Source organism: Calidris pugnax, unplaced genomic scaffold (assembly GCF_001431845.1).
Source record: "Calidris pugnax isolate Ruff unplaced genomic scaffold, ASM143184v1 scaffold27, whole genome shotgun sequence".
In the NCBI taxonomy this organism is placed as follows: Eukaryota; Metazoa; Chordata; class Aves; order Charadriiformes; family Scolopacidae; genus Calidris; species Calidris pugnax.
Genome location: NW_015090893.1, coordinates 788,967 through 816,793, shown reverse-complemented (window position 1 = coordinate 816,793; position 27,827 = coordinate 788,967). Strand labels below are relative to the sequence as shown.

Sequence of the window (27,827 nt, the reverse complement as noted above, 5' to 3'; positions counted from 1 at the left end):
TCCCGTGCTTCACCAGTTTCGTTTCCCATCCGCTACCGCCCTAAGAACTGCTGCATCTTGTGTGAAGGGTTGTCCTTTGCTGTGCTCCACACGCAACTTTTAAGAGCGGTGTGATACAGTCCATGGGTCTGAACAGCTCTTTCTCCAAACAGTAAACAGAGCACAGGATGGGAAATTAAAGACAATAGAAAGAAAATAACAAAAGGCATTACACAGATTTAAGAGGCTGGAAGTGGATATATCTTTTGCCTTGATTCTTTCCCTGGCCAAATGTCATAATGACATGGAACCTGCAAAGACTTTTGATACTTCTGTGGATGATACGGTCACCCTTTTCCCAGAGAACTGTAGGTTAGAGTATATAACATTATTTACCTTCCCCTTCTAGGTTTTAGGTTAACAATACAAAGCCTCTTAAAATAATACTTTTAAGTGACTGTATTAAGGGAAGAGAGGGTTGGTGTGCTGATGGAACCGCATTATTACGCAGTCATCATCACAAAGTCTCATAGCTGCAGGGTTCGGAGGCTGGAAAGCTGGGAAGCTTCTTTGGAAGCTTTTAGAAGCTAAGGTTTTATTCTTGTCTTCCTACTAAAGGCAAACTAAAGCAAATATTTGAAAGTGTACTGGATTCTTGCTGCTGTTTCATTTGAATTTTTTTAATTCTCATAGCTTTTCAGCACGGATCAGTGCTTCTGTTGCCCTTTTGTGGTTTTGTGTGTGTGTACTTCAGTATATTCTGCCACTTTTTTTTCCACTTTTTTGTACTTGCCTTTAAAATGTGTTTGGTACTCATCTACATAGATGTTTTGGTGAAATTGACATTGGTTTGGCTTTTGATGAAGGTTTTTCTGTGACTCATCTGAAACTTTATGATTGGTTCCTTTAGTTCATATTTTAAATCAATAAGCCACCTCAGGGATGAAGAGGCAAGGACACTAGTGCTTGGATTTCAGTGCTGTCTCACCAGGATTTCTCCAAGAGCTGTATTTTTTTCCCCTCTTTTGTTCCTTGGCTCCTCTTCCTTACATAGTAGAAAACTGCTTTGTGTATTATGAGATTCCTCTCTAGATCTTTACAAATTTTCTCAGATACTTATAATGTTTTGTAGATGTTTCTTAAAATATTACATTTTATGTGTCTTTCATCTTGCCTGATACTGATAAGGCAGAACCAGAAAAGGGAATTGCTACGATTATAATTGAAATTTTTCAGCCTCTGTTCACTCCCGAGTACTTTCTAGCTTTTATATTATTGCTCCATCTTTCAGCATCCAAATACAACCATGAACTGAAAGAACAGATGTATATAAAAGTACCCTGAATGTTGGATGAAGAGCTTTCCTTACACAGTTTTAATTTTCTCCTCAAGCTGTCACTGTGACTTCTTGTTTTCATTTCATGTCCTATATCTGGCTACTGAAGGACAAAGATTTTTGCTCTTTTGCAAAATAGCCTGTTTATGATTTTGATATTGATGTCAAATCTGGGTAGTCCAAATTCATTTTTATTGCTTTGTATGGTATATACTTGTTAAGGATTTAGTGCAACTATAAACATCTCCAGAACTCCCCACAGTAGGGATAAACTGTGAATTATGGACTTGCTAGAATGGGCTATTTCTTTAAGGCAATCTGAACCTCTGTAGCTCTTCATAGAGATTTTATAAAGTAAATCAATGTTTGTTTGTAAATCTAAATTGAGGAATACTGCTTTGGTAATTGCATTGTTATTTGCCTTTTTCCTGAGCAAATAATACTAAACAGTTAGATGCTTTAAACTGCGTTCTTGAGTTTATAACTTCCTGAAAAAGAGATTTAGTTTATGTGGTGTAGTACATTCCTTAGCCTGTGCATATGTAAAAGCAATAATCAGTGCTGATTTTAAGGCATTTAACATCTCTTCTTCAAGTTCTATATTCCCAAAATTGAAATCCCCCAGAGCCAGGAAGTCGTGCTGCCTTTTCATTTGAATGGGCTGCATTTCAAAAGGCTGCGATGGCCTGATTTTTATTTCTCCAGATGAATCCAGTGTCAGAAACTCAGCTGTGAATCTCTTACACGCAGCATTACTGCCCTGTCTGGAGGAGGGGGGCACTCAGCTTTCTGCTGGGCTTCTGAGCAGTTAAGGGTGCTGGTGGCTGTCCCGACAGGGCAGGGCACAGAACTTACCTTGAAAAAGGGCAACCAGGAGGAAAAAACTTGTTTTAGACTGATCATCCCAACTTGGATCCTTGAAGGAGTACTAGGAAAAGTTACTAGTAGTCAGTGTATAATTAAGTGATAAATATATTCGGGCTACATTCGGGGCATTAGTTTTTTCTTGGACTCACTGGCTGAGATTTGCAATGGAAACAGTAAATATCAGACACTGATGCTTGAGTGGGATGGTTGTTACTGGTTTACGTGACATTCCCCTAAGAAAGTGAAGAAATGACAGACTACAAAATCAGTGACTCAACTTACTGTTGTAACCACTTCTTGCTGGAGAAAAATTATGTTCCTCTGCTTTCTTGTCATCAATGTACCCCTTTCACATGAAGGCTACTTCCACCTCTTTACCTCCTCATAAATCTGGTAGGTGAACCCACCAGATTCCACCCCAGGTCACTCAGGTGTCCTTGCCCAGCCCTGCTCACAGAACAGAAGGAGCTGTGGAGGGTCCTGGCTCGGTGCTCCGTGTCTCACACTTCAACCAGGGAAGGTCACAGAACGAGTCGTCATTGCCTGGTGTTGGCCACATTATTTCACTGACAGGCTAACTCTAAGAGTTTGCTGTCAAAAATAGTAAGTTGTCTTCCGTGGTGGTCCCCAAGGATTGTTATCCAATATCATCATCATCCAGTGTTATCCAATATCATAATTTATGCATTGGTTCATTAAACAGAGTATGCTTCCTAAATGCCTGTGTCTGAGAGGGGTTGCAATTAGGGAAATGCACGTGCCCTATGTATCTTAACTCTAGTTAAGCTTTTGGTGTAGGGAAGAGGAAGAATCAGGATTAGTACAAGAACTGCAAGGTAGAGTTTCACTGGGAATCGCATATATCAGTAGCTCTGTGAATTGGCCCTTAGTTTTTTCTGTGCCCCATTTCTCCTATGGAAATTTTCCTGAGGAATTTATAGCTATTTGGTTTTATCTTGTGAAGAACTGGGTAGATAAATACTACAGAAGTGAAGTGGCCAGATACTGTGTTGAAAAGTGAATAAGATAGATATAACTAGGGGTAAGCTTCAAATACTTTATTTCATTATGACAGATGGTGGATTTTTTAAAAAATTAATGTATTTGTTACAATATTAAAAAAAATGTCTGAGTCCCTTGTTCAGGAAAAAGACATGGCATTCTTTTGTAGCATTTTCTGTCTCATAAATGGAAAATCCTAAGACATATCACAGAAATACATTTGTAGTATAATGCATTACTAGGCTGAGCTTTTGCACTGCACGTCTCAAATAGAGGAAAATGTGTCCTAAAATCTCACTTTTTTTGTTTTGTTTATTCTAGTGTTACAAACCTTAAATACCGGGGAAGATGTGAGCCCGTGATTTCAAGAACTCTTCAGTTTCTAAATGACCTTTCTGTTGGATATCCTTTTTATTAGATTTGTCATAATGTTTTATTTGAAAATAATAAGGTAAAAATTAATATGAGACTTCTGTTATTTCATGTGCCACATTTTTAAACAGTTAGGATACTTATAGTTACTCATTTTGGTTTATCTTCTCCTATGCATAGTTTTTAAAAGGTGTACTCTTTTCCACCTACTTCTTATCAACAAAAGAGAAATCGCAGAACTAGTTGCTTGTGGTCGTGTATCCCATTCCTAATCTTGAGTTCAACAATATTGAGAAAGGGATTGATTCTGTTGGCAGTTGAGAACAGGATTGGATCAACTTTGAGGATGAGTCAACCAAGAGATGAAGCATGAGTTGAATTTTAAACACAAGCCTCTTCCCATGTTTTATTGTTGCCCAAATTTAGGTTCTTCACTGTGTCAGTGTCATCGTCACTACTGATAAACCAGCGAAGCATGTGGGTTTTTGTCTTGGTTTCAAGTATTCTTACCCAGATCATGGATGCTAACTTACTACCTGTTGCAAGCCTTCAGTATCTTATTCTACTATTCACTTACCATAAATTGGAGAAGAATGTTTGCTCTTTGAATTTTCAGTCAATTGAGCAGGAAGATCTAAAAAGAAAAGTAGTAGCTGGTTTTGATGTGACACAATATTTAAAGGTATGCGACAGATAATAACCCACCAGAGCTCAGGAAAACTTCGATATTGAAATCCTGTGCTATTTTAAAATAAAAACAACTTTTCGGTAATTTTCTAGAGGAGATTGCTAGACAAGCAGAGGGGAAGGCACCTGGAATATGACAATTGGTTTCACTTTATTTCTCCATAGAACTCTAATCGTATAAGAAGAATTTTAATATATTTCCTTGGGTTGAAAGATGAGTGTGGGTTTCCACATTCCATAAGTGAATTTTGTTTAATGAAAATCATACAATGTGTACTTCTATATGTTTACTTGAAATACCATTAAGCAGCTAACTTGATATTTTAAATATGCATGTGTTTATGTTCTCTTGGCATCACAGAAATAGGACTGGAAAGGACTTGAAACATTACTGAGGAATTTGACAAAAACAGAAGGGGAGACATTTATTTCATTCATCAGATTTATGAAGAGACTAATGAGCTCTCTCCTCTTTAGTATAAAAGTATATACTTATTGCTTCGGTAGGATTCAAAACACTTTCAAAATAACCAAGAAATTTAACATGGTGCATCTGACTTCAAGCGCTTGCTTATTTTTGTATGTGTATTGCTGAAATAGCCTCATATTACAGCTAAAGTCAACAAGCATCTAGGATTTCATTGTGTCTTCTGGAGGCTTTCAAAGGCAGGTATTCACATGGTAGCTCTCAAAAATGATGGTCAGTATATAAACTGTTGGTGCAAATAATACTTTTCCAAGGCTGAAATGTCTGGATAGTTTTAGTTTTGAATTACTCAAATTATATTTGCAATAAATGAGTTTCTGCTCATGAAATAGATATAATAACATCAAGACCTTGAAAGGATGAGAAAGTAAATATTTAATAACCTAAGTTCTCCTGAAGAGTAGAATTGCGATAAAATTGTGATTTTTATTTTTTTTCCCTTTGCAGAAACTTGCAAACTGTTGCAAGAGCAGTTTTGGACTGCAGGATGTAAAGCAGCACTGTCTTCATAAATATACATCTTAAACGTCAATGTGAAATGTTTAAAGACTAGTAAAAAAGAGAGATTAACTAAAAACATAAATATCAAAAATTTATCCAATTACTTTTCAATGGAAATACTTCAAACAAATTGTGAGAACAGTAGCTTTTCTGCTTCGATGGGTGGGGTTGTACAAAGATAGCTTTAATACTGGTTCACTTCGCCGTGATGTTGTATTAGTTAAGTTTAAAATTGTGTTCCCTGGCAAACCATAAAAGATTTCAAAAGTATTAGACACCCACTTTTGTGCTGGAATTTAATATGCAACTTTTTATTGGAAAATAATCGTCCTTGTCTGGCAAAATCCACCATGCAATATTTCTGTTAGTAGGCATAATGCAATAAAGACAGGGAGGGCTATTTATCACTACAAATTTTGAGGATTTCAGGATTCTTTTTATTATTTTAATATATTTCTTTGGTATTAAATCAGAAAAATGATAAATTACACCTGTCGAGGCTGTTTTTCCTTTTTCCCAGAAAATGATGTACAACCCAATTTCACTGGTCATTTTGGCTTTTAAAGATATGTATTTTTTTCCTATAAAAAACTCTACCAATAGTTTTTTTTTTAATAATAATACTGAAGTACTTTTTATTTCAAACATATGAAGTAGTTTATAACTACTTCCTGGCATTGCAAACTTTGGCCTTTTCACATTATATTAGGGCTTTTTTAAAAGGCATTAAGTATATATTGCTTTGAAAGAAATAGTGTTATTGTTAAGATGCTGGATCCAGTGGATCAATTTTCAGTATTTGATATAGATTAAATTGTGGCTAGCCTGAAAGGTTAAAATAATAATTTATTTAATTTCAGTACTTTCCTGTACGTCAATCAGCTTCTATACAGTCTTAGAAATTGGTATTTTTCTTTTTTTATGTGTATAATAGTCTTTTCTAAAGGATAATCTAGAATTAAAAGCAGCAACCATAATTCCAGCAACTGGACTATATAACAGGGGGGGAAAGAAAGGAAAAAAGCCCATAAGTCAGTATTAACAACAGAGGCAACAAATGATTGGAGCTGGTGTGATGGTTTACATTATTTTCACAATTATTCCAGGTTTGCATATTTCGAAATATATTAGCCCAATTTGATTTCAAAGCTCAGTTATTTGAATTATAAATCATTATGTCCCTCCTAGCTGATCAGTCGTGAAATATCTTTGAATTCATTTACATAATGGAATATGTTAGTCATTCCTTTATGTCTTGGAAGCCATAGTGCTCCCTCATGTATGTTTAGTTCTTTCTAATAATTAACTTTTCCACTGTATATTTTTGTAGCAAAATAACTACAGTTTCATTGCTATTTTGTACGATAACTTGAGGTAAGATATTTACAGTCTCTCAGAAATTATTTACCCATGTCTTATGTTACAAAAGGCTGTCCCTTGTAGCATGGGGGGAAAAAAACCCAAACAATGATGTAGTTTTGCAATATAAAATGGGTTAATGCTATGTCAAATGTTAGAGATTGACAAAGGAGCATCGTTTTAAAACTAGATCAGGAGATTTTCCAAGATAAAACTTGTTCTTACATGCTTAACTGTTTTAAAAGAATTTAATCTATTTAAAATGAAAAGGCAATTGTTTATTCCCATTCAAGTAATCAGTTATGTGAAGGAATGGCAGAGTCAAGCAAGCACTCAAAAAAAAAAGAACCAAACTCAGTAACACTAATAAGTGTTATGGGTATTTGTTTGTGAAATCTCCTGTGACATGACTAGACACTACTCTATGGTCTAAATTATGCAGTCTCACTAATTATTTCTTAAAGAACTTCATCAATGCCAGGGATCAACAGTGTCCAGTGAGCAAATGAGTCCTTGTAGAATGTACAAGGCCATAAGTCATTTCATTCAATTGATGCGTTGAATCGTGTGTTCAGTTGATGTGTTTCTGGGGTTTGAATTTTTCTGTGGCTTCCCTGAAAAAGTGTATTAATATACTCAGATATCACAGAATCACAGAATGCTATGGGGTTGGAAGGGACCTCTGGAGATCATCCAGTCCAACCCCCTGCCAGAGCAGGTCCACCCAGAGCAGGTTGCACAGGAACGTGTCCAGGTGGGTTTGAATGTCTCCAGAGAAGGAGACTCCACCACCTCCCTGGGCAGCCTCTTCCAGGGCTCTGCTGCCCTCACAGGAAAGAGGTTCCTCCTCATGTTTAGGTGGAACTTCTTATATTCAAATTTGTGCCTGTTCCCTCTTGTCCTGTCCCTGAGCACCACTGAAAAAAGACTGGCCCCATCCTCCTGACACCCACCTTTTAAGTATTTATAAGTGTTGATCAGATTCCCCCCTCAGCCTTCTCTTCTCCAAACTCAAAAGACCCAAGTCCCTCAGCCTCTCCTCATCAGAGAGATGCTCCAGGCCCCTCATCATCCTTGTAGCCCTCTGTTGTACCCTCTCACAAGATCCTTTTACATCACACAGCCATTTACATCCCCATTTTACAGATGCAGAGCTGAGACAGTGGAATTTAACTGACTTGCTGAAAGTTGCACAGCAATTTTATGCCGAATGAAGGAGAAGCAGGAGTCAGTGAATCTAGGCCATTGCTTTGGCCGTTCCCTCACTCCATGTTTGCAAACACCCCTCAGGGCAGCAGTGGCCTCTACAAACGCTCACGCAGGTGTCAGCATGGCAATTTTTGGAATACACAGTGTTGTTTCCTTTGCCCAACCCCAAATGTTTGAACCATCTGGGACAGGGAATTCCTGTGTCTTCATGCTATTAAAGACGTCCATAATTCCCCCAGCTAGGGAAGGCTTGAAGCTGTGAAACCAGTGTAAACCATCTGAGCTTTAAGGGCTTCCATAACATAGTTTTTGCAAACTCAGCTTTTGATTTAATACCTTTTTTGTGCTTTTTAAAAAGAAATCTTCAGAAAAAGATTACATTTCACCAGGTGTAGCTGCCTAATAAGTGATCCTGGGATATGTGCTGGTAGAATACGAGTCGAGCTGGGCCGGGAGGAGCCCCAGTCCAGTGGGGCTTTGCAGGAGGGATGCAGTGACCAATCTTCAATTTTATAATGTTGAAGAAGCTGGGACTGCTGTGGAATTATCCATAGATAACATCCAAAATGCCCAGCAGTACCACCTTGCCACGGGCTTTGCTCTGGCTTTGAGGCTTTGTATGTTCTTAAGAAATTTTTGCTCAGTTCTTAGGCATCTGAAGATGCTTTGGTTAAGTGTTTGACATAGCTTAGTGTATATAAGATAAATTTTTATCTGTTGTAACTGAAAAAAATATGATTTTTATGATTTCGAGGATGTTACCCCAGCACTGCTTAGGGCTTCTGCTAGTCCTACCACCAAGTGCCAGTCATCTGCAACACAGGCACTTGCAAAACCACTTTTTTGTCTTTTTTTCTTTTTTACATGCTGATAACATGGGTCTGTCTGGGGAAAAAACAGCACCATTTATTATCAGAAACTCTCCGTTTAATTATAAAAGTCATTTAGTTCATTCGTCTCTTTTGTGACTAGAATATATGCCACGAAAAGTAATTGCTTTAATTAATAATAGATTACGGTCTTTAATGTTCTAAAGAATATCTCCATGACCTATATTTCTAGATGAAATTCAGATATTTTTTGAATGTGCATTTGTTGTTGTTTCAGTTGGGTTTTTTTTTCCTCACTAAAAACTCCTGAAGGTTTATACAACCTGATGATATAACCGTAACGCTGCCAGGCTGATTTTTTTTCCTTAACACCTGCTACTTATAGTCTCCTGAAAAAGCTTGTGAAAATCGAGGCTGTGAAATTCATGCTTCAGAATCACACAGTAAGTTCCCTTATTGTGGTAAAAAACATTGCTTGTAGTAAATTTTGTAGAACACTTTAACTTTTCATATGTTTCTGTTTAACCAGAGTAAGCACTTCCCCTTCCTGGGCTTCAGCGATAATTACAGCCTGGGTGACCTGCGGTGCCGGACAGTGTTCTACACCGCTCTCACGCGTCTCCTCATGGTGGATTTAGGTAAGATCCTCCTCCTGGGTCCCCCAGACACCACTCTCTTGTGTAATACTATGAGCTTTTAACATTATTAAGCCCATCAAACAGCAATTTAATTGCACAGTAAACATGTTATAGTCGGTGTGTAAATCACTGCCTATCAACTCTTGAGATTTATGGCATTAAGCAATAACAGTGTATTTGTTTGTTGCCTTCTGTTGGAGAAATAATCAAGGTGAGTTATTTTTTGCACAGAAGCATTTTTTACATTAAGTATGAGGATTTACAGTGTTAGGTGCTGGAGTGTTTTGCATTTCCAGATGACATACCAATTATGCTGGAACCTTCCTGCTTCTAGCAGAAGGGGGTTTTTATTTCACTTCTTCATGCAAGTTCCCAATATACAAGACCATCCAAGTTTTTATTAAAACATTGACAGAGTTCTTCAGTTCAGCCTGAAATACTTAACCATGCGTTTGGGGTTCCCTTACATGAACAGTCTTACATCTGCTGAGGTTCTGCCTTCCATGAGGATGGATGCCTGTAGGTGTTCCAAGGGGAACTGGTGGGGGCCTTCAGAAAATCAGAAGACAAGTCTTCTGTCTGCTGATTTCCACCCCTCGTACAGGGACTTAACTCAGGGATGTGTGTGCAGAAGAGATTCACACAGTAGTTGTTGTTTCCTTGCAGTGTCTGCTGCTGAACAGTGCTCCAAAGAGTTAACTTTGAGGCAAGACCGAACCATATTTATCAGCTTTTTCTTAAAGAATGGCAACTTTAAGCAGGACCTGCATTTACGTGTGGTGAAACTGCTTTCAGTACTGGCTCAGTGTCCTATAACATAAGCAATAGGTACATTTTCTAATATAAAAAGGGTTACATATGCAGTTTCAGTAACTTTTCCTACAGGGGGGCAAAGAAAGATTTGGTAAAACCAAGATCACGGGTGTGAAAAATTACATCTCAAAGTAAAGGTTGTGTAAATACATGTCAGACAAAATGCAGGTGTGTGGCTTATGACTGGCTGCAAGCTGATAGAGGTCATTGTGATTCCTCTGGATTAGCAGCTCCACAAGACCTGAAATTATTAGGAGTATCTGGAAAAAGCATACAGCAGTCTTTGGGCTATTGGCCTTTGTGCTCCTAGTGGAATATATTTGTTTGGGTTTGAACTGGGAGAAAAGCAAATCTAGAGACCCAAACAGGGGTAAGTTGCTTTTAGGATTCAAATTTTAAAAATAGGGTGTCCACAAACTGTCCTTCCTATGTGCTTGTGCAGGCGTTAAATGGCAGTAATCTTACCTTGTGAATCAAAAGATATTTTCAAACTGTGCAAAATGGCATTTTTTAGACAAAAAGAGCATTGTACCAATTGTCTTCTCTGGGTTGGTGGGGTTTTTTTTTGAAATTGAATACAGAGCTTTATATAAAATCCTTTTATATCAATAATAATCAATTTAGGTGGAAACAAACTTAAGATTAACTTTTACAGGTGGAGGTTGCTTTAAGTAATTGTTTTATGTAGAAATATTTTTGGAGACTAATTGAATACAGTAAATACAGAATATTTACATTTTGAACAATGTGCTTTGGAGTGACTGGCAAAATTTAATCACAGGAAAGAACAGTAATATACTAATTGGTGTTTGCTTCAGCTTAGATTTCTGCTGAATGCCTTTAACTTCATATGAATATAATTAGACTTTGAGTTCCTTATGTGGCCCAGGCTGTATGTTTAATATTTTTTTTGCAATTAGAATTGCATCATTTTGTCCAGGATTCTTAGTCCAAGATTTCTAAAGTAAACTGAAAAGTTGTAGGAAGCATATAGTAATCAAAACTAATACACTAACACCAGTAAAAGATTAAATAAAATTTTTTACTATGATTAATATATTTTATTCACTTTTTCTCCTGCACTACCAAAAGAAGTAGATCTAAGCTATCAAAATACCTTCAGGAGGTATTTTGTGTGACGTCTCAGTGTCCTGTTCTTAGAGGTATCCACACGTGTGCTCAGTGCCAAACCTCCCCAAATGAAGCAGGTTTAAAATGCTATTGCTGTAAGCAGCATGCAGAGCTACTGTAACTTACAAGTGAGGCATCTCTTGTCTTGCAAGTGACATAATAAGGATGTATATGTGTAGTTTGAACTATCAAAAATAAATAATTTACAGTGGTAGGTTTGTTAGGATGGTTTCTTCCTTTCCTTATTAATATTGTACTGTCCATGGATTGTACAGGAATGCAGAAGAATGTTTAGGTAGTGATTTGTGTTGCTTTTCTAAAAGTTCCAAATTATTTGATTAATGGGACAATACCATGTAGGATCCTAACTGTATATTCTTTCTTGAGTGCCTGCACTGAAATTTAAAACAGAAATGGCACAGAAGATTTCATAGAATAATAGAATGGTTTGGGTTGGAAGGGATCTTAAAGATCAAGTCAACCCGCCCTGCCCTGGGCAGGGACACCTCCCACCAGACCAGGTTGCTCAAACTTTCCCTTTACCCCGTTTCCAGAACTAGCTGGTTTGTCATTAAAGTGCTGGTCCCAGTCAGCCTTGGACATTCTGGTAGTTCTTTGGTCTTCTGTTCTGGTTTAACAAGGTATTCTTGAGACGCTGCCTTCTGGGAAGGTTCACCTTGAATTGGGATGCATGCACAGTGTCTTTGTGGAGATTGTCTAGATGTAGAGATGATGTGCAGCAGTCTAGATGAGAGGAAGTATTAATTTTGCAATGATGTGACAATTCCAGTTTCTCCTGAGAACTCTACAAATGCCAATTGAGCCCCAATCCTGCAGAAAACAGTATCCTAATGACTTCTGTTAATCTCTACACTGGCATGGGACAGTACCAGCACAGGACTCTTTCTAAATGATTGGTCTTTATTTACTAATTTTTTTTTTGATCCAAGGAATATCTGATAAGCAATTAAAGGGAGAAAACCATCAGGATATGCAATGCATATAGAAACAATTTAGCTCCTGGGAGAGCGAGAGGAGCTGGTTGAGCAAAGAGATTGGGAGCACAGAAACTAATACTGTCTTGGAACTGGCTGAGGAGTTGGAGTTGGCAAAGGAAGAAGATAGAAACAAAAAGCTGGAGGAATAGTCTGGGGTTACTGTGAGTAATCAGAAGAGGACACAAGGGTCCAGAGATGGATAAATAAAAAGACTGACTCAGGGTGGAAAGGAGCAGAGAGAAGGTGGCAGAGGACTGGGTTTTCCCCAAGTCCAGCAGATGCTGTTGCTGCCAACAGTAGCTTTGAAACCTGGCACGAAGCATCTCGCCCTCTTTGGTTCCACTGCAGGTGCAGGACGGAGGTCTCAGGGTGGGTCAGGTACTCTGCTGCTTTAAGGATGTTCTTGAGCATAGACTGTGATTAGAAGGGTCTGTAACTGTGGCTGGCCACTAAGTTATTGAAAGTATTTCCTTTGCTTTAAAAAAAACCAAAAACAACTGGAGAACTGGGCACAAAAGCCCTGTATGAAAGGGAAGCAGTTCAGGCCACAAAGGACTGAGGCAATGCCATAAGTGGGGTTGTCTCTGCTGCTTTCCTCTCCGTTGTAAATATTTATGTTGTTATGAGAGTTTTAATTGCAGGATCACAATCATTTCTCTCAGAGGATAATTGCCTCTTTCAGTTCAGAAGATGTGACATTCTAACTTAATGAGAAGCTCTGGAGTATTTTGATTTTCTTCTTTTCTGTGCGGTGTGAGGAGCAGAAAAGGCCTTGACAGTTTAGCAACAACCAAAACCATTCCTGTGTTACCAATGCTCTTCCCATCCCAGACCCGAACACATCTGTGAGCAAGAAAGGCAGCTCCATCTCAGCCCAAACCACGGTGGTTGTCTTCTGGATTATGCCTTAGTCCACCCTTTGCCTTCTGTTTTGACTGTTTTTGTCTTCTTGGCCTTTTCTGTCACTCTTACTGTTGTAGTGGTTTGGTCTTTGCAGCATCCCTGGAGATCAGAGGCTGGAACTGGGCCCATTTTACAGATGGGTATATGAGGTGTAGAAACTAAGCTGTAATCTGGCACTAACTTTGCATGACCAATTTGACACAGAAAGGACTCTTCCTAACTTCGATTGGAACTTAGTTTGCCAGACTTTGCCAATGAAGAGAGAAGAGAGAGAAGCCCTATAGCAAAGAGCTGTTTAAAGAACATAAATTAAATTCCTACTCTGAATTACTCTCGAGGGGAATCTGCATGCGAGAGGCAGGCTACCCTCATTAAGGGCCTAAAGATAAGTAGTGTGAGTGCCAGTCCTCGTGCAAAGTGCCATTTCTGAAAAGTAGTTGTTTATAGGTAATTGTTCAGTGTCATGACAAAACAAAACCAATGCAGACTTCCAGGTTATCTTTCAGCTGTCAAACCAAGCTTTTTTTTTTTTTTTTTTCCTCCCCTACCCAAAACATCTGGTTTCTTTTACTCTAAATTCACACCTCCTGAAAAAAATGAGGCAACAGTGTCACACGAATAACCCCAGCACAGTCCGGATTAATTTCCACAGCAGCTTCATTCTGTATACTGAACCGGTAGGAGGTACTAAAAATAGCATATGATCCTAAAAGATTGTGATGAAACATCTTCCTACAAAGTACACATAGGAAAGGGCCTAATTTATTATTGCAGTTTTAAATTTAACATTTTTCTAACTGTTGAGTCGTGACTTTCTTCTGTGAATATTCTTCCAGGGTACTGAGCAAATGCTGTCCGATTAACAGGAAAGCAGAAATCTGAAAAAGAGAAAGATGTGAAATGCAGAGACCTGTTTGCAATCAACAATTTGTCTGCTTTGTTTATAGCTCAGTGAAAATCTGTCAAACCTTGGGTTTTTCTTCCTGTAGGTCATATTGAAAAGTTCCCATGATGTCAGTGAGATTTTTCTATAAATTTTTTTTTTTTTTTTTTCCTCCCCTACCCAAAACATCTGGTTTCTTTTACTCTAAATTCACACCTCCTGAAAAAAATGAGACAACAGTGTCACACGAATAACCCCAGCACAGCCTGGATTCATTTCCATGGCAGCATCATTCTGTATACTGAACCGATAGGAAGTACTAAAAATAGCATATGATCCTAAAAAACTGTGATTAAACATCTTCCTACAAAGTACACATAGGAAAGGGCCTAATTTATTATTGCAGTTTTAAATGTAACATTTTTCTAACTGTTGAGTCGTGACTTTCTTCTGTGAATATTCTTCCAGGGTACTGAGCAAATGCTGTCCGATTAACAGGAAAGCAGAAATCTGAAAAAGAGAAAGATGTGAAATGCAGAGACCTGTTTGCAATCAACAATTTGTCTGCTTTGTTTATAGCTCAGTGAAAATCTGTCAAACCTTGGGTTTTTCTTCCTGTAGGTCATATTGAAAAGTTCCCATGATGTCAGTGAGATTTTTCTATAAAAGCCTAAGAGACTGACCCCTCCAAACACTGGTGTGAATATGATGTGATGCTTTTGCTGTTTTGTTTTGGTTTCCTTTCCTGTAGGTGAAGACGAGGATGAGTTTGAGAATTTCATGCTCCCCCTCACAGTTTCGTTTGAAAGTGTGACTCGGATATTCAACGGTAGTTTTGAACAAGAGGAAGCAAAGGTAGGTTTATTTCAATTATTGGGGAAAGAAATTCTCCAGGGGAAGAAGTAATGGTGGGGCAAGCATTTAGCAGGCAGCTTGTCAGCTCTTCTCTCACTCTCCTGGCATGTATATACCTGTATATACATATATATGTAGATTTGTACCTGTATACATATATGTAATTAGAACTGTATACAGCGGAGATACAAAGGTTATGAATGACTATCCTAAATAAACTTCGTGCAAAGATTTTATAAAGGCCCTGGGCCTTTATAAAGTGACCTCATTTGATCCCCATTTATAATCAAAGGGACAAATTGGTCTGGGGTGATGGTTTATCTGTTTCACGTGTAATAATCCCCTTTGCCACACAAATATCCTGGTTGTGTATATTAACATATTTATTTGGGGGTGCGAGGAGACATGTTGTAACACACTTGATAAAACACTGCTGCTTTAAAGTATTTTTTCAAACAAGAATTTATTATATAAATCAAGACTTTATTAAATGGCTGGGCATATATGTATAAATAGGAACTGGTCTTGAAGTATTGCACCCTTAAACTGAACAAAGTGATTAGGATAACTGATAGCTAAATAAGGTTTTTATGTGCCTGTGGGAGCCATATTAGGATTGATTTGACAAGTCAGTTCAGCTGTGGCAACAGTCATAATATCTAACACAACATTATGTTTTATTAGTAAAATCCTTAAGTGTAGCAAGCTGTTTGTGTCAAAACAACAGTATATTTTAGGGAAGAAAAAGACTTGCTGGATGCAAGCTGCATCATCAGGAATGATAATATATTAGAGCACTATTGCATTAAAGAGATCCCCTTCTACCGGCGCTGCATAAATAGTTAACAGTGCAGGCTGGAGCCCTCCTTTCAGCTACACAGGGTAATCTGGAAGAAACCCGCACAGTAATATTTAATTTGCTGGTTTAAAATACGATGGCAACTTGAAATACTACATCATCGTATTTATCTGCTTCCTTTCATAAGAAAATAAACAGCTACGCTAGAAATATGTAGTAAATAATTTCTCTACAGTATATCTCTGATGTTAGCAGAAGATGCACACTTCACAATAATCGCTTGAATTAAGCTAATATTTTTTTTAAATAGTACTTAAGGTTATTTCAACAATTACTTAATTCTAGTTTTGTCATTTGTTGTTGCTTTATATATTTAATTTTAATATGTTTTCATGTATTAAATAGACACAGTTCATCTATCTTGGATTCGTCCCTTATATTTTCAAGTTACAAATCCTCAAAATCACACGAAGGTCATTTGATGGCGTTGCCCTTTCTGTAGGAAACGGCATTTCTCTCGTGTGAGGATTGAGTTTATTAAAATAATCTCGCCGTTGTCCTGTCTGGTTTGCTTGAAACCGTCCTAGTAGAGAAATTTTAATGGAGTGCCAGTGATATATTCCTAAACTAGCAAGTTCTTAACGACCCTGGAAAGTGACTGCTTGATTACACTTTAACGGTATTTGCAAATAAAATCACAAGTAATTAAGGGGAAATCTCCAGGCTTTTGAGCAAGTTTGATGCATGATAACTGCCTGATTCAGCTTCATCTAGAGTAATGCTGTGTAGACAAGAGCTACTGAGATCAATAGCAACATAATGATAGTGGCAGAATTAAGTGAGTAACCTGAGAACTGTGTCTTCAAAATGCATGCAGCTGCCACCAGCCAGGGCCACACAGTGCACTCCCCGCTCCCGTCCTAAATGTTCATCAAAAGACGCCCTGCAGGAAAATGGAGTTAGATGCTCTTTATTGCTGATCGTGTCTCTTGCCACATTTATCAGGGAAATTGGATTAGCAGTTGGCAGCTGCAGGTAGACAAGGTTCTGCAGTGATTAAATATGCAGCTTGGCTGCATTTGTTGTGACAGACCTTTAGTAAATTCTACTGTAAGCACCATCTGTCTAATTTGTATAAAGAAAACTTGGTGCTTTAAGCTACTGATAAAGAACTAAATCTGTTGCTTTATCATAAACAAAACTTTTGCTCTAAATTCTCTTAAACATAATTTATTAGGTTAAAGCTATTTTTCTATCATGAGGAATAAATAATACATGCAAAAGTGCTTTCAGGTACTTCATTTTGCGAGTACTGAAAACAAAAACAGTTCAGTTCTTCAATAAAATGCTTAGTATTCTCATCCACGGGGAGATGACACTGTTAAAATATCACTATGAAAATGGTCCAGGACTGCCAAATTCATTTAATTTGTGGTTTTTACTAGGACTTTCGCACTGGCTAAGGGTTTTTTTGAGTTTTTTAGTATTTCTGAAATATGCTATTGAAAAACAGTCACAACGAGGGAGCTCTTTCTTTTTAAAATACATTTGTAATCATTAAATCCGCATACAAAACATATGTTTAGCTTTCTTTTCCAGGGAGGTCAAATATAATTGAAGATGGCTTAAGTAATTACGTGCTTTGCTTTCCTTTTTCCTTTTTTCTGCCCTTTTTTATAATTGAAGATGGCTTAAGTAATTACGTGTTTTGCTTTCCTTTTTTCTGCCCTTTTTATTTTTTTGCGATTTCCTTCTTCACATTTTTATATTAATAGGAAAAATGTCCAGTATTGAAACGGTGGCTAATTTTCTCCTAAGAATGTCAAGGTTTCTCTTGACAATCCGGTTAAGTAATATATCGACTGGGCAGCCAGAATCTCAGTAGTACTTTGTTTATAGTTGTGACATCATCAGATTTGCTAGAAACGCGTGGAAAAAAAAAAAAAAAAGGGATGTGAGGAAAAAGCAGTTAAATAGCAACGTGCTATCTTTAGCTGGTTTGTAGAAACTCCATGCTGTTAAATTATTTAAAATCCTTGATTTTCAGCTTGCACACATTAAAAGTTTTCACACTAAGTGCCAAATGTTGCAAACAGCACTTTAACAGAATGATTTTGCTTTGATCCCTGTAGCAGTTCCTGAATAATTTATCACAGGTTATTGCCTTAATTCTGGAGAGGGATAGAGCAATAAAGGCAGATGAAAACACTCCAGTTGAAACACCTTGGGGCCTGCTCATTCCTCTGACACGGCTCTTTTGTTGGAACTATTTAGAGGTTATTAAGACGTGTCTCCAGAATTAAGAGTATGCTGTAAGGATGAAGACAGCCATCTTAATTCTAAAGACAAAGCGCAATGACCCTTCACCTTTTTTTTCCTTTGTTGTTATTATATAGTAGAATTATGAGGGTAATATTATAGCTGCACCCAGTAGTGCCACTATAGTTAAGGGTCTGTCAGAGTTTCCATTACGAGCCCCGTTTTGGGGGTGGGTGGCGTGAGTAGTCTCGTCTGTTTTAAATTGCCTTAGTCAGACACTTGGCACACGTTGGCAACTCGCAAGGGGTTTGGGTTTTTTTCCTGAATATTTAAATCTTCAGCCCCTCTCCTTTGAAAAATCCTCTTCGGGACTTTGAAACAAAATACTTGAATTTATTTTAAAAATTGCTTTGGTTTAATTAACCTTAAGTAAACCTATCACTGACATTCAGGGAAGAATATTTGGAAACCAAAATTTGAAGAAAATTATTTCATTAGCAAGAAAAGCAAAAAAAAAAACCCACGTGCTGCTGACAAGCTTCTCTTCCTCTGCTTCTTGTATTTACTGTTCTTCACTTCTCATCTTCCTCGTCTCCCGGTTGCTGGTGGTGTCACTGCTGTCACTCTGCCCCAGAAATGGCCGGGGTTCACTTGGGAATGGAGCCGGAGCTTCACGTGCTCTTCAAATCACTCTCTTGAGTTTGCAGGGGCACTGCTGGTCCTGCAGGGTGAGGGACAGAAAGTAGGTGTATAAGTGTTTAACATTGTCATTAATAAATTTTATCCACACAGGAGCACAAATGGACTAAAACTAGATTATCTTGGGATTTTAGGGTTTGGTTGGGTTTTTTTCTTACTAAATCTGACTTAAGTAAGCATGGGATCTAGGGTGATTTTTGCTCCTATTAAGAGTTTAAAGGTATTTTTTTCAGTCACTTAAATGGATCAGGACCTACCTGATGATTCTGTAGGCTCTTATGTAGGCTGTTCAGACAATGCCAACTGTAGGCCGTGTTAGTTTATAAAGTTGAGTTCCGATGGATAGTGTCTAAACCACTGGGTTTGCTGGGATTTTACAGGCCAAGAATATTATGGTGCCTTGTAGACTGTGGTCATTTATGAAGAATAGTGTGGTTAATGGTATGGGCTTTTTAGTAACAATACCTGAATGTAAAGAATGGAAAATCAAGAAATGTAGTTTATGTAGTAGTTGTTCTCCTTTCTTTAGAGTTCAAGGTCAAATGGTGTCTGAAGTTGCCTGGTGCTGGTGTAGGTTCCCAGAACTCTGGGACCATAGTTTGAAGGAAGATGCACATCTACTTTTATTAATAGTTTTTAAAGCCTTACAACCAAACTGAATCTTAAATATTTTTGCAAAAGGGTGTTTTCTTAGAACCAGTTGTTTTTATAAAAGAGTGAGCGTGTTAGGGGGTGTGGGTTTGGCTGGTCGCCTTTCTCTAATTCATGTCTAGAGCCCCGTTAGGACGGTGAGCTCTTCCTCTCCCAGCCCATCCTCAAACAAAGGCAAGTTCACGTCTTGCCAGGGGCTGGAATTCCCCTTCTTCCCTGCTCCAGCCTGTCCTTTGTGCCAACTTTTTCCTCTCCCTTTTGTGCCTGGACTGGACAAAGGAACCAAAATCAATCTGGGAGATTTCCACTTCCTTGTATATATTGTTGCATGTCTGTAGCCCTTCAAAAAGAAGTATAAAGTGTTGCTGCCGAGTTTTTTTAATTCTATTTTGGCCACCATGTCTGCTAAACAGTTATTTTCTGCGTGGACAAAACAGCACACAAAGTATGAAAATACTGATGCATATAAAGTTACAATTTTATATTGCATCTTCTCAGTATTGAACACTTCCTCTCTGGTGATTTCAGAGTCCCATTAAAGTTAATGAGAGTTGAGACCTCTCAGCATCTTGCAAGTTCAGGCCATTTCAACACACAACAGAAAGGAAATGCAAATATTAAAATACTCTTAAGCAACCTCACCCATGGTTTGTAGAGAACTCCATTTATCCTCAGATAAATCTAGGTGTGTCTTCTATCCAGGACAGCTGGACTGAGGGGGCTGTATATGAAAAGTAGAAATTAGCCCTTGTGTAGGATTACATTTAGCAGTTTAACAAGGCATCAGCCATAATTTGCAATTTATGTGAGCAAGTAAAAATTAATATCTTACATTTTGTATTTCTCAACACTATAAATATTACAGTGTTAGCACCAAGTGGTATGTAATTCCAGACTCTGGTTTTAAGGAGAGAAATTTTTTTTTTTGTTTGTTTAATGCCATGCTTCTATGATTTATTTTTCTTTACCAGACTTTGCAGTACTGTGGGGTTTTATTATGAAAAAAAAAAAAAAGGTACAAATCTCGCCTACAACACAGGGATAAAATTTATTAAACCCACTTAATTATTGAAAAATAATATTTGTCTAAGTAAATTGAAAAGTTTGTTTATATTGTTAAAATATTTTTCATTCACTGGTGTTTCTTATTGATGCCTATTAATTATCCTGAAAACATCCCTTTAGTAGGGGCTAATTATCTATGCATAAAATGTGGTCTGCGTTTGAGCTGCAAGGATTCTGAAGCCACACTTCAGTCATTAAAGGGAAAAAAAAAATTCAGCTCAGAGCTAATGTTAATACAGCTATGGGTTTGCACGGTTTTCTGTAAACAAAAAAAGTTGCTTTTTGAAGAAAGCTAACTTGGAAAAATACTTTCCTTAAAAAAAGAACAAGAGATAGGGTAAAATAACAGTACAATGAGAATCTCAGTGCAACCTTAATTGAAACTGGTTATGAGTCTCAGTCTTGCACCTCATTCAAAATATTACAAGCTTAAATTAACGCTTTATTGTTATTGTTACTTTAAATATATTAATACAGGAAGCACTTTTAAACTTTAATACATAGTATTTGTATATTCCGTTTTTAATTTACATTATTCATTATGACAGCATCTCGAATAACCAGAAACATTTTGCTGGTGTCATCACGATAAAACTTGTGGAAATCTTGTTTGTTAAAAGAATCTTTGTGGTTCTGATAAAAAAAAGAAGAAAGATCTGAGCAAGACATTTAAACTAATGAATCAAAATCAGATATGTGGTCATTATTGGCTGATTATTACTCCATCTGCTCCGCGCTAACGTGAAAATCAATTACTGTGTCTCTTTCCCACTGACAGCGTATGTTGATGGGGCTGGCGAGGGATCTTCGCGGGATTGCCTTTGCGCTGAACACAAAGACCAGCTACACCATGCTGTTCCACTGGATGTATCCTTATTACGCGGTGACAATACCCGCTCTGTGCGCAGAGGGATGCCAGGCCCCTTGCATTAGTTTAATAGTACGGCACAGTGGGGAAGAGGAAACAAAGCTAAATGAACTAATGTGTAATCAGCTAAAATTACAGCACAATGGCAACCATGCAGTTAACTGGGAAGGACCACGGCGAGGTCACTTTTTTTGTTGTGTCACACTGCTCGGCTAGAAAAGCGTATCCAAGCGCTCTCCTTCCCTTCGTAAATCCCTAATGTTTGCTTTTCTTTAAAAAAAAAAAAAGCCGTGTCTTTAACTGCAAACACAATGTACCTACATTTGGTTTAACATCGAAAGCGCTTAAAAAATACTATACAAGTGCTATCTGGGGAGATTTCTCTCTCTGGTATGAATCATGTCTTTAATTTAGTCAGTTACTTTCTATTTATGTCAAGTCTATTAATATCCCAACACCTGCAGTCTTCTTGATCCAGAAGAAAATGGACATCTGCAAACAAAATCAAAATCTTTAGACTGCAGTTTCCTTCACTAAGTAATGAGAATGGAACTCTGTTTGCTTTAAATATTGTATACATTTTTATGCCAACAAATGCAATAATACTCATGGGTGTTTTCTTAATACTATAGAGAAATGTTTTGTTTTTTTACAAATACAGGAGCTGTAATTCTTTCTTCGGGCACACAGTCGTATTAGTAACAAACTGCTGAAATATGTAGCGAAGGAACTATGAAAATATTTGGTTTATAATTTAGATCCCTCAAAGCTATGGAAGTTAATTATGTATTTGTTTATTTTATGGACAGAAAAAATTAATATTCAAATACAATTACAAGCTTTACTAAAAATCATGTTTTTAAAAATATTTTTATTTTAAATAAATAATGAAACCATATTGCTCACTGATAATGTTTCTGGATTAGAAAAAGGAATGCATCAATAGAGCTGCAGCTAAGAAATTAGCCTTTAAGGACTGAGAAGCTGTAGGGCAGAGCCTGGTGTGACCTGGTAGATGTCCCCGTGTGGTGGGCAGTCGGGTCCTGGTCACCATGCAGATAAGCCCTTTTTAAGACCTGGCAAACCTGCAGTGCTTGTGTCTGTGTGCAGGGTCAGCCTGCAGAAAGGAAACCCAAACCAGAAAGCAGCAGCATCTTTATTTCTCTTAAAAATCAGTGGAAAGCATCCCTTAAATTTCAGTTTTAAAGGACTGGAGGAAAAAAAAAAAAAAAACCACAAACTACTGAAGGCAGACTGTGAATTAGCATCTCATTTTCTAGTGGGCACCATTGGGTACATTTAACTTCGTTAGTACTGTTTGTGCTTGTGTTCCCCTAAAACTCAATAATAAAATCAGGAAGATATGTAAAAGCAGCTCAGTGCTGCTTCCATTTCAAATTCTTTTTACTTTGCTTTCCCTAGTACAGCGTATGGGTATCATGCCCTTCTCCCGTGCAGAGCTGCAAATCTCCAGTTGTTAGAGGAGGGATAACAGAGATTTACCTCCTCTCCATTTGAAAGAGATGGATTCATCCATGGAGGTGTTTCTTTGTACAAGGATATGTAATCCTCAGGACCCTTTACTGATTTATTTTTTTTTTAATTAATTTATTCCTTCCAGTTTACGAATTATATTTATTTCAAAAAAATAGAAACAACCTCTAACTTTTGGATTTCATTTTTCTGCATTAATAATAGAAATAGCTTGAGACCTAGCTTTGTGTGGAATTCAAAGCTCAGGCCTCCTCAGTTTCTTTTCCCTTGCACAGGTTGAGGTTGTTTTTTCCCCTCCTCACCTTTGGCTGTAAAGGATAAGTGCGTGTTTCTGTTCCGTGGATTTCACCTCGTTTGGCTGAGTCCAGCTTCGCCCAGGTATCGATCTCAAGCATTAGAGCAGAATAAGCTGCTGTGACCACAACTCCTATTTACTGTGTATAAATACAGAAAGGTAAACGGGAGGAGAAAGGAGGGTCAGATGCCAATTTATCGTAAAAGTTTAAATATCCTTTGATCAACATACTTGTTTTGTAATTTCAAATATAAAATGGTTTCAATAGCAAAAAAAAAAACAAACCAACAGCCTGGTTTTCAAACAGATTTTATTCTGATATGTTTGAAGCCCTAGTATTTCAATATTGAAAACAGCAAATACAGTGTGTTAGCCAAAATAAATCTGATTTGCTTGCATTTGTTCAGCAAATAAACAATACAAAGAGGCAAGGGATAAAAGGCTAAGCTTTTAATATACCATAAGCTGATGTTTATTCTCTGTTGAAAACTATCAGAAATAGTCACTTGTAAATTGCTGGTAGGAGAATGGCTTGATAAACTTTCCAAGTGATTGCAGGAAATATTTTGGTTCTCTTTTGTCCATAAGAAAACAAACGACACTCGATAATCTCTCACCTGAGACATTCTTCTGGTTTTTCTCATCGCAATATTTAGGATTTAAGTTTTGTCCAGTAGATGGCAAAAATGAGCAGAAATAATTTCTTTTAAGTCCTTTTGGTCCAGGGAAGGGAGGGAGGGAGGGGGAGGCACGGGGGACACCGTTGTATCTTGTATTTTACCGTTATGATTGAGTTATTAGTATCCTGCTTTCGAGGTGAATCGTCAGGTACGCTGAAGCTGGGCTAGATTGCCAAATAGGACTGGTTTCTAGCAGCCTTGCTTATACTAATTGAGTTTCTCTAGCAAATCAGGCTCCTTGGAAAAAGGCCAAAGGCTTTTCATAATTGTATTGACAAGAAAATGAATATGATAAATGGTGTTCATTCAGCTGAGACAAGATTTATAGTTTTCCTCTGGCAAGGGATGAAGAGAAAATACTTATAATAATAGTAAAATTTGTTTTAAGGTTGCATTAGGTGATCTCTCAAAAGACTTCATTAAAATATTTCCAAATATTTTAAGCAGCTTCAAGTGTTAACTATAGCATCTTCCCAGAGTATCTGGTAATGGAAGATGAAGAAAAACATCACACAAACAAACAAAACAAACCAAACCCCAAAACCCTGGATATGAAAGTCATTTATTCTTCCTGAAATATTGATATGTCAAGCTGTCAATGGTGATTCCAGTACCAGAGCTTTGGAAAGTTTATTTGCCTTTTGTATTCTGAACGTGTGGCCTCAGTAATGTGTAGGTCAGTCCTGGACATGCAGGTGTGGCCTGAAAAAACCTGGATTACCAATTTGGGCAGAATCAAAACCTGGTTTTTTTCTTAACGTGATAATTCTCCTGACGTATTTCATTCTGCTGTTTCCTTGAAGACTGCCTGGATAAGGTGTTGAATGTTTAATCTCTTTTCCCCCATACTAATATCAGGCTGTAGTCCAAGGCCCGTGGTCTCGCAGTCGGGTGCGTCCGTGGAGATTCAGTTGTGAGTTCAGGGCAATACCCACTTTTTTGTTACTTTCATTTAGTGTTTCTTACGGTTAGGTGGGAACCCATAGGCAATTTCTTTTTTTTCTGTGTTTCTCCCAGTTGATTCTCAGTATTTAATGACTTCTGTTGTCTGTAAAAGAAAAAGGTTGCAATAAGAAAATGGGTTGCAAGAATAAAATTATTAGGTTGCCTCAGAGTTGTAGTCAGCCAGATAGCACACCATGTACCCCTGTGAGTGTGTGAAATTGCCTGCCTCTATAAGAACATCTATGTCTAGAGATACATAGACACTAAGTTTACAGGACAGTGTTCTGCCATTGAGATGTTTCATGTAGTGGTCATTTAAAAGTTCTAATTTACCGAGATACTCTGATGTCTGATCGAATGCAGCTTCAGATGTGGATCAATAGAACAAGCAAAACAATCTTTTCACCAAACTACCATTGTTATGTATTTATCCAAATTCCTATTGTATTTCTTAACAAAATAAAACCACATAGAATCATGGAATGGTTTGGGTTGGAAGGGACCCTAAGGACCTTCTCATTCCCCCCCCTGTCCTGGGCAGGGACACCTCCCACCACACCAGGTTGCTCCAAGCCCCCTCCAACCTGGCCTTGAACCCCTCCAGGGATGGGGCAGCCACAGCTTCTCTGGGCAACCTGGGCCAGGTTCCCACTGCCCTCACAGCAAAGAATTTCTTCATGCAGCAGTAAAATGGCTTTTTAAAAATTATTCTATTTTTGAAGAACTAGATTTGATAGTTTATGTGTTTTAGGGATTCGGGATTAGGTACAAACTTGAGAGAGCCAAACAAACAGCTGTAGAGATAATGGCTTTTTAAAAATTATTCTATTTTTGACGAACTAGATTTGATAGTTTGTGTTTTAGGGATTCAGGATTAGGTACAAACTTGAGAGAGCCAGACAAACAGCTGTAGAGACTGAAGTTTCCTCATCACAAGAGAAGAGGAGAACACATTTTCCCATGGAACAAGGCTGTCTGATCAGTAATCTGTTTGTAATAGCTGTTACTGCTGGTTGCATTGATCCAAACCTCAGTATCGTTTGTTGCAGTTCGAATTCCTTTGAGCTAGAGCTGACGGGTCAGGTTATGGTCATGACTTAGCCAGATTCCTTGAAGCTTGTGGTTGAAAACACTCAACAATAATATTCGGTTTAAAAGCAATTTATTTCAGTTTATCGGATTTATAAAAGAAATGGTAAAGTGCCAAAGCCTTTCTGTTGGCCCTAGCTTTTATAAATTTTTCCTATAGTTTCCTTGTCAATGAATATGGACTCAATGCTTAAGTTTTTTAATTAAGACAGCTAATCATATTGGATGCATTAGCAGCCTTCGATATTGCTGACGTATGTTTTCGTTGTAGGGTTTAGCTGTCAGGTTACCCTCTTCACCACAAAATCTGCAAAGGCAATTGTTTTTTACCCCATGGAGTTCCAGTGGAGCTTTGCAGCGTTGCTCCATCTCCTTGTGTACGTGGGGCTGCGAGGATGAGGCATGGCTTAGGGTTATTAATAACCCTAGGGTAATTAAAGCTAATCATATTGGATGCATTAGCAGCCTTGGATATTGCTGACTTACATTTTGGTTGTAGGGTTTGGCTGTCAGGTTACTCTCTTTGCCACAAAATCTGCAAAGGCAATTGTTTTTTACCCCATGGAGTTCCAGTGGAGCTTTGCAGCGTTGCTCCATCTCCTTGTGTACGTGGGGCTGCGAGGATGAGGCATGGCTTAGGGTTATTAATAACCCTAGGGTAATTAATAGCACCCTATGGTCCTGTACCTTCCATGGCAGCTTGGGATCCTTACATGCTGCATCTTGGAAATAGTGACCACCTCTGCAGAGAGTGAGCTGGGCTGGAATTCCACCTCAGGAGAAACACAACTGGCAGTAGGGAATTTTTAAAGGTGTAAGATGACCTGGATCATCTCTGCCCTTTGAGGGTATTTTAGATACGTGAGACTTGAATTTAACCCCCAGTTTATTACCGGGTAACTCTTCATGGTATGTTTAACTCTAGTTTGGTTGTTTTAAAACGTAAGGAATCCCACAAAGGAGCAAGAAGCAAGGCCTAAAAGTTTATTTCACATCAGCCTCTTCCCCTGCATATAGTCTATCCCTGCAGTGCCTCAAGCAGCTGAGGGCAAAAATGCCTGAGTCTTTAGGTGCCCTCCATCTGTCTGCAGAGCTGGGTCTGATGGCTTCAGCCTCCACCAGAGCTTCAGTGAGCTTTCCCTACGTGATCCTGTCCATGTGTAAACCTTTCTGTATTTCAGGCTTCTATTTCCCAACCCCATGTTGGGTGCTCAGCCCGTGTTCTACTCTGTAAGATGCCCAGTAGTTGCCTTTATTCTCTGAATAGCCAATAGTATTTTCCTAGAAATAGTCACTATGGTGAATAGTCTTATGGTTAAATAAAGCAAAATTATATGACATGGAGCAAAGTCATGGTTAAATAAAGCAAAATTATATGACATGAAGCAAAGTTAAAAATTAAAAATAAGTTTATTATTAAACAAAACCATTGATGAGATTAACTAGATCATGTTCAATAGCAAATGTATTTTTAAAATCCCTTGGTCCAGCATAACAAAACAAAACCTGTTTCATTCTTGACTATTCAAGCTGTGCTACCTCATTTCTATTTACCAATCTTCATTTTTATCCAGATAAACTCTTTTTTCAGCATGTTGAGAAAACTAGGGGTCAGCTTTGTATCAAGTCATTGCATAGTGATGGTTTTTATCAGTGATGTTTTTATCAGTGATCAGTTTTTATCAGTGATTAGTTTCTATTAGTGATGGTTTTTATCAGAGTTAGGTTGATGGTTGGGCTAGATGATCTTAAAGTTCCCTTCCAACCTGGACAATTCTATGATTCTATAGAATATTTTGGGACAGTTAGTAACTCATAAGATTTTTTTAAGTTACATAACAGAGTCTACTAAACTTTTTTATGATGGTTTTTATCAGTGATGTTTTTATTAGTGATCAGTTTGTATCAGTGATTAGTTTCTATTAGTGATGGTTTTTATCAGAGTTAGGTTGATGGTTGGACTAGATGATCTTAAAGTTCCCTTCTAACCTGGACAATTCTATGATTCTACAGAATATTTTGGGACAGTCAGTAACTCATAAGATTTTTTTAAGTTACATAACAGAGTCTACTAAACTTTTTTTTTTCTGTATTACATTCTTTTAAATCCTACTTGAGAAGAATGGATATCTC

General features: G+C 37.8%; 1 protein-coding gene across 1 annotated transcript in view; it reads left to right on the top strand.

The window, feature by feature from the left end:
• The window catches only part of RANBP17 (RAN binding protein 17), a 159,015-nt gene that overhangs the window by 80,651 nt on the left and 50,537 nt on the right, over positions 1 to 27,827 (top strand). Inside the window, exons 15-19 of the mRNA XM_014948252.1 lie at positions 3,506 to 3,586; positions 9,009 to 9,072; positions 9,159 to 9,267; positions 14,747 to 14,850; positions 21,102 to 21,190. Coding sequence (XP_014803738.1) covers positions 3,506 to 3,586; positions 9,009 to 9,072; positions 9,159 to 9,267; positions 14,747 to 14,850; positions 21,102 to 21,190 — 447 coding nt within the window. The remainder of the gene's footprint in view (positions 1 to 3,505; positions 3,587 to 9,008; positions 9,073 to 9,158; positions 9,268 to 14,746; positions 14,851 to 21,101; positions 21,191 to 27,827) is intronic.